Raw genomic sequence first — 6,783 nt, 5'->3', positions numbered from 1 at the left:
CCCATTTTTTTTTCATTTACCAATGCAGCACGCTATAGAAAGGTCAGCTTATACCAAAGCTTACATTTGTAAATAACTATAAACTGCAGTATTTTACAGGAAAAAAGAAATAGCATTTTTACACATTTTTAAATAATAGCTTGCATACTTTTTTGCCGAAAGTGGCATTTTTTTTTTTTCAGCATCCAGAGGATTTGGGCAGAGTGGCAACTGGGGATGTTTGGTGGTGGTGGGTTTTTTTTGTTTTGTTTTGTTGTTGTTGTTGTGGTTTTAAATGTGTAAAGCTGTGGCTTCCTAACCCCATGAGTCCTAGACAACTTTCTATCTTCCAACAGCTGCATGCATGTTTCCTTCACAAACCAGTTCTGCATATAAAAGCTCATTTTTTAATTATTAAATAAGTTTTGTGTCTGACACAGCTTTTGATCTGAATGAAATGCCTTTAAGCCTTTTTTTTTTTTTTTTTTTTTTTTTTTTTTTTTTTTTGAGTGAAAGGCACAGAAATGCAATTGCAGTCCTCGAAGGGTTAAATCTGACACTACTAGGTTCTATGACCTTTATTGTCATGGCAACTTTGTAATTTTAGGATGTCTTTTTATCATTGTTATTTGTGTCTTTCTTTCCTGCTAAATAAATGTCTCTGAGTAGTGTGCCCCACTATTTCCTACAAAAGATAGCTTAACATCAAGAACAGATGTTGAAAATAAAGGTCAGACTTTGACTCACGGAAAAAGAAAAATAACATGCACAATCGGACAAAGAGCATATAAATATAACTACAAAATATGTGTAAGAAAAACCAAGGTCCAGACAGCCGGCTCGGCAACAAAGGGAAGGCTGATTTCGGAGGCTCAGCCAGGCCTAGTGCAGTACAAAGACGACGGTTAGTGCAATGTGCCTCGGTCCCTTGCATACCTGGACGCTACTGTTTTTCCAACTCTGTCACATAGATCAGGTGGTCCTCTGGGGACTTGCCGTGGGTCTTACTAAGGTGCAGTTTGACTGCGTGCTTGCTCGCAAAAGTCCGATTGCAAAGCTTGCATTGGAATGTGGAGCCCAAATCGTCCTCGGCGGCCCCTACTGGGCCCAGAGCTTTGTTTGCCAGGACTTTGGAAACGTTCTGCTGTTCTTGAATCTGATTGAGGGGCAGCTTGGAGAGATCGTTCAAGCTGAAGCCTAAGTGTGTCTCTAGATGATTTATGTACGTGGAAGCAGTTCTGAACTGAGAGGCACAATCGTTGCAAAAGAAAACAGGGTGCCCTGTGTCCAGGTTCTTCAGAAACTTGGTCCCCCCTGTCCTCCTCAGCTGGTACTTCACGTTGGCCAGCCAGTGGCTGATGGTGGTCATGGACAGCCCGGTGAACTTGGAGATGTGCACCCGCTCCTGGGGGCCCAGGTCCGACATGATGTACTTGCCCTCCGGCGTCTCCCGCAGGCTCGAGGCGAACTGAGCCTGGAGGATGAGCAAGTGCTGGGGGTTCCAGTTGGACTGTCGCCCCTTCCTCTTGTGCACGGGCGACAGCTCGTCCAGCGCCTCCTCGAAGCTGCTGCCGTCGGCGTCCGACTTCTCCGACACGGTGGAGGGCGTTGAGGACTTGGGGGTGAGCCGGCCCGTGAGGTTCTTCACCATGTCCGAGATGTCCATGAGGGCGCTCTCCCGGAGAGGCGACGCCACGGGGTCGGCTGCACTGGAGACCAGGGGCTTGCTTTTGGACTTGGTCAGGTCAATGGGCTGGTCGCTGTTCTCGTAGTAGTAGCGGTCGATGGCATCGGCCTGCTTGATGGGGGTGGCGGGGTAGACGGGCTTGTCCAGCATGCTGTTGCTGATCTTGTACAGCATGGCCAGCGGGTCCAGCGAGGGGCTCGCCGGCTTGGACACTTTGCCCAGGTGTGTGTTCATGATGGACTGCAGCGCGCTCAGCGGGTTGATGAAGGAGGGCTCGGGCGAGTGGTCTGTGATGACCGCCAGGTTGTTACAGCCGTTGGTGACTTTGGCCTTCAGCGGCTCGGTGCCGTTTGGCGTGTGAGCCTCCAGCACGCCCTCCTTCTTGGCCTTGCCCGCCTCCCCCTCGGGGCCTTTCTTCTGCTGGACTTTGCCACCGCTCTCCTCCGCTCGAGGGAAGTCCTTGTTCTCTTTGGCCACGGGCGACAAGGCCTTGGCCGGAGAGCCCTTCTCCCTGTCGGCCGGCCTCTCCTCCTTCTTGACACTGACCTTGCCCGTGACCTTCTCCACCAGCTCCTCCATGGCGGACACGTTGCTCTTGTGGGGGGGGGGCGTGAGGCTCCCCGGGGAGTGCAGGAGCGCGCTGTGCTCCGACGGCAGCGGCTTCACGCCCCCCGCGTAGGAGGGCTGCATCTGCACGCTCTGCACGGCCGGCAGCGGCTTCACAGTGCCGGGCAGCTGGTAGGCCGCGTGGATGCTGGGGTAGCCGCCCCACGAGGGCGCGCCGTTCTGGGCTTTGCTGATGGCCGTGGACACCGTGTTCTCCAGGGACTTGAGGATGTCCACCCCGCCCTTGGGGCTGTCGTCCAGGTCCTCCTCGCGCAGGTACCGGTACAGCGCGGTGGGCTCGAACTTCTCGGGGGCGTCCTGGCTCTCCTCCTTGACCTTCTTCTCCGCCTCGCCGGCCGCCGGCGCCTTCTCCTTCTCAGGCTCCTTCTTCTCCTCGGCGGGCGAGGCCCCCGCGGGAGAGTCGGGCTGCTTTTTGACGTGGGAGGCGGGCAGCCGGGTGTGCGTGGTGGGGGGCAGAGGGATGGACTGGATCTTCTCTTCCACCACGGGGTCCAGCGCCAGCTGCTTCCCCTTCTTGGAGGCCGAGGTGGTCACCTTGAGGAAGTGGCCGGTGACCATCATGTGGGCGGTGAGCTGCTGCAGCGTGTCGTGGGAGCTGCCGCACTCCATGCACTTGAGGATCTGCGCCTTGCGGGCCTCGAACTGCCAGGTGTAGCTGGCGCCGTTCTGGTAGCCGTAGCGGTTGTTGGGCGTCACGTAGGGGTTGGCGGCCTTCTGGTCCTTGGCCGACTCGCCGAGCGCCGCGTCGGCGGCCAGCCCCGCCGGCTCGGGAGAGCAGGGCGACGCCAGGTCCTGCAGCGCGCGCTTCTTGCTGGAAGGGACCAGTTTGGTGATGGCCGGCACCGGCTCCTTCAGAGGCACTTTCTGGTAATGCTTGGTCTTGATCATGTGCACGCTCAGGTCCTGCAGCGACTCGAAGGAGTGGCCACAGTACATGCACTTGAGCACTTTCTGCGCGTCCTCCTTCCCCTCCATCTCCATCAGCGAGCGCTTCCTGGGCTTGGACCACCGCTTGGTCTTCTCGGAGTCCTTGTCCCGGTTGTCGTCGCGGTAGTGCCCGGTCTCGTTCATGTGCACCGTCAGCTCCACCAGCGTGTCGTAGGCGGCGCTGCAGTCCCGGCAGCGGAACTTGCTGGCGCCCGTGAACACGGACCCGTAGAGTTTGTTGTTCTGCCTGTAGAGCTGCACGGTGCTGAAGAGGCTGGGCTCGGGGAGCAGCCCGTAGGAGGAGGTCTGCTGCAGCGTCTTGGCCAGCGCGGCCTGGTGCCAGTCGTAGCCCGAGCCGCCGCCGCCGCCGGAGCCGGAGCCGGAGCTGGGGGTGCTCGCGGTGGTGCCCGTGGGCCCCGCCGTGCTGGTGGGGGGCGTGGGCGCGGGGGTGGAGCTCTCCTTCGGGCCCGCATCGGTGGTGCTGGTGGTGGAACCGGACTTCTTTAGGTCCAAGGCGAGGCTGGACCAGCACGACTCGGAGAACAGGTTTGCGTACACGGCCTTGATCTGCGCCAAGCTGTCCTGGGGGTAGGAGACGCCGTCCGGGCCCTGCGGATCCTCCTTCTCTTCTCTGGAGGAAGAGCCCTTGAAGTGGACTAGCTGGTCGCTGTTTTCACTGAAGGGGGACCCGTAGCCCGCGTCCTGGTTAGTCGCGGTGCTGACGGGGGAGTTCTGGTAGCTCTGGGCTTCTCTGATCTCCGTCTCCTCGTTGCACATGTACTCGCTCTCCTGGACGTCCACAGACAGCCCATCCTCCTCCACGGTCTCTTCATCTATCTCTGCTGCCTTCAGTTCTTCCTCAGGAACATAAGCTAGGAGAGAAAAATGAAACTCGGTGAGGGGAAATAAATCATCTTCAAGGACACGGCCTCCCCAGCAGTTAGACCGTCTTCAAAAAGATGTTTCCCGGCCAAGCTCCCAGGCTACGAGGCTGCCCCTGCTTTACGTAACTCCCCGCCTCCAGCTCCGCGGACACCAGGTTTCAGCCAGCACGGCGCACCCCCTCCGAGCGAGCCTCCACTAAAGGGCCAGCGTCTGCCGCCGCTTAAACACATCACTTTGGCCGTCACAGCAGGGGCCGCAAGAGGAGCCTCGCCCCCTCCTCCCAGAGGCTCTTGGCTCCTAAGTGAAGTGCGGGTCTCTCACGCCTTCAGGTGGGACCCGGCTGTCAACTTTGAGGGCAAGACACGCCACAGACAGGATCATACGGTTTCCATAAATAAAAACCCTCCTCCATGGCAGGCGATAAAAATACTCGAGGCTTCACTACAAGGAAGAACGAAACAGCACCACCAGCCCCCTGCCCGGACAAAGCAACATCACCCGCATGGGGACGCCAGAGAGGCGTGACCTACAGGGGTCCAGAGCAGGAGTCAAAGGTGGAAACAAGCAAACATCCGTTGACAAATGAATGGAGGAACAAAACGCGTGTCTATACGCAATGGAATATTATTCGGTCTTAAAGAGGAAGGAAATTCTGACACCCGCCATAGCGCGGACGGGCCTGGAGGACATTATGGTAAAGTGACAGACGTCAGGCACAAAGGGACACGTACTGCTTGATCCCACGTATATGAAGCACCTATAATAGTAGTCAAATCCGGAGGCAGAGAGTAGAATGTGGTTTCCAGGGGCAGAAGGGGGAGACATGGGGACTTGGTTTGCACATGAATGGAGTTTCAGCTCAGGAAGATAGAAAGTTCTGGAGACGGACGGTGGGGATGGTAGCCCGACAGCGTGACTGTCCTGGATGCCACTGAACTGTCCACGTAAAAATGATTAAAATGTTCACTGTTACGCTATGCACATTTTACCACAATAAAAACATTTTTTTTCTTTTTACATGGTAACGGAGCCAGGAGTACATGCTACAACCACCTCGGGCTACGGCAGAGTGACGTCTTGGGCTGAAGGCGTCATTTCCCAGGGCAAACTGCTGGATATAGACAGCTGTCACATGAATGAGGGGGTTGGAAGGCACAGAAATCATTAGACGAAACCGGATTTTTTTTACTGTGGGACATTTTAGATCCTTTAGCATGCGACACCTCTTGTTAATTCTCAAGGGGAGCTGAGTGTACGTACCACCTCTCATTTGACCAAAATGCATTTATTTGTTTGTATTTAGTTTTTTAGGAGACAACTAGCTGAACGGGTCCTCCATCCATATCTTGGGAAATTGGGCTTAAGATATCTTCCAGGAGGTGCTAGTAAAATGCACTGATAGCACGCGAGAGGGGTGTCTCATTAAATGTGATCTATCATTATCACATTATCAGAGCCTGATCCTCAGGGAAAGTGGCAAAGAGCACACGTGTTTTCAGGAAGGGTTGAGAGGAGAGACCGAGGACATCTCGGCTGCCCGAAGGGGGATGCGGGGGGGTGCGGGGGGCGGTGTGTGGCAGGAAGTGAAAGGAGACTATCAGCACCTGCAAACAGAGTGCTTCAGGCTGGGGCGGCGGTGAGCAGCTCTGGGCGTGTGCACACATGCGCACGCGGTGAATACCGCTGACTCAGTCACGTGGACCTTGAGAATCCCTGCACACACCACCCACCGTGGGCCGTCCCACACCTGGGTACCGGCACCGAGCATCAGAGCGCCAGCATTCACGAGTTTCACAGCTGACGTGCACATGAAAGGAAGGTCCGCAAACAGACCTGGGCGTTACCGCTCTGGTAATACTGCGCCGCCAGCATGAAAAGCAACCAGGAGTGCGGGACCTGAGGGTCACTAGAGGCACAGGCATCTGGATGGCGCACCAGACAAACCCATACGGCCCTCCTATAAAACGTAAACCTCATAAAAGAAAAAAAAAAAAGATTGCTAAGTTGAATGTCATCTTCACTCTGTCTGTGATTATTAAGGGTTTAGGACCGTCCAGCGTTCTGAAGGTGTGCAGCTCTGACCCTCAGCCAAGGGCGCGAGTTCATGAAGCACCGGTCGGCCTCATCGCCTCTGAGCAAGCCCGGCCTGGGCCCCAAGGTCCGGCCCTGTGGGTTCTGATGGGGATGTCGAAGACTACGAAGCAGCCCGGGCAGGGCGGAGTCCGTTTGAAGATGCGGGCACCACGTCCCACAGGTGGCCTGACTGAGCTGTCCCAAAGCAGCCCCAGGGACACACCCGAAGGCCGTTCCACACGCCGGGATCCACTGCAGTGGTCGGTCCACTTTGAGGAACGCAGGATTCAGCCCCTAGCAATTACTGAAAACTAATTTCAGGACATCCGGGTGGCTCAGTCGGTTGAGTCCAACTTCAGCTCAGGTCATGATCTCACAGTTGGTGGGTTTGAGCCCCGCGTCGGGCTCTGTGCTGACAGCTCAGAGCCGGGAGCCTGCTTCGGATTCTCTGTCCCCCCCTCTCTCTGTCCCTCCCCCCGGCTCCTGTTCTCTCTCTCAAAAATAAACATTAAAAAATTATTTTAAAGATAAATGAAACTAATTTCAAGGAAAGGTTTTACCCGAGGCAGTTTGGCTCCACCTGGAGGCCCATCACGGCGGGGGGG

The 6,783-nt window shown here is 55.9% G+C and overlaps 1 protein-coding gene across 1 annotated transcript in view; it reads right to left on the bottom strand.

The window, feature by feature from the left end:
* Positions 1-227: 227 nt before the first annotated feature.
* TSHZ1 (teashirt zinc finger homeobox 1) overlaps positions 228-6,783 on the bottom strand; it is a 10,576-nt gene continuing 4,020 nt past the window's right edge. The window contains exon 2 of the mRNA XM_077752694.1: positions 228-4,092. Within this exon, the coding sequence (XP_077608820.1) occupies positions 923-3,997 (3,075 nt within the window). The 5' untranslated portion in view covers positions 3,998-4,092 and the 3' untranslated portion in view covers positions 228-922. The remainder of the gene's footprint in view (positions 4,093-6,783) is intronic.

This window comes from Crocuta crocuta, unplaced genomic scaffold, assembly GCF_008692635.1.
Source record: "Crocuta crocuta isolate KB4526 unplaced genomic scaffold, BGI_CrCroc_1.0 scaffold101, whole genome shotgun sequence".
Classification (NCBI taxonomy): Eukaryota; Metazoa; Chordata; class Mammalia; order Carnivora; family Hyaenidae; genus Crocuta; species Crocuta crocuta.
The sequence above is the reverse complement of the archived record's forward strand: the minus strand, read 5'-3'. Positions and strand labels throughout refer to the sequence as shown.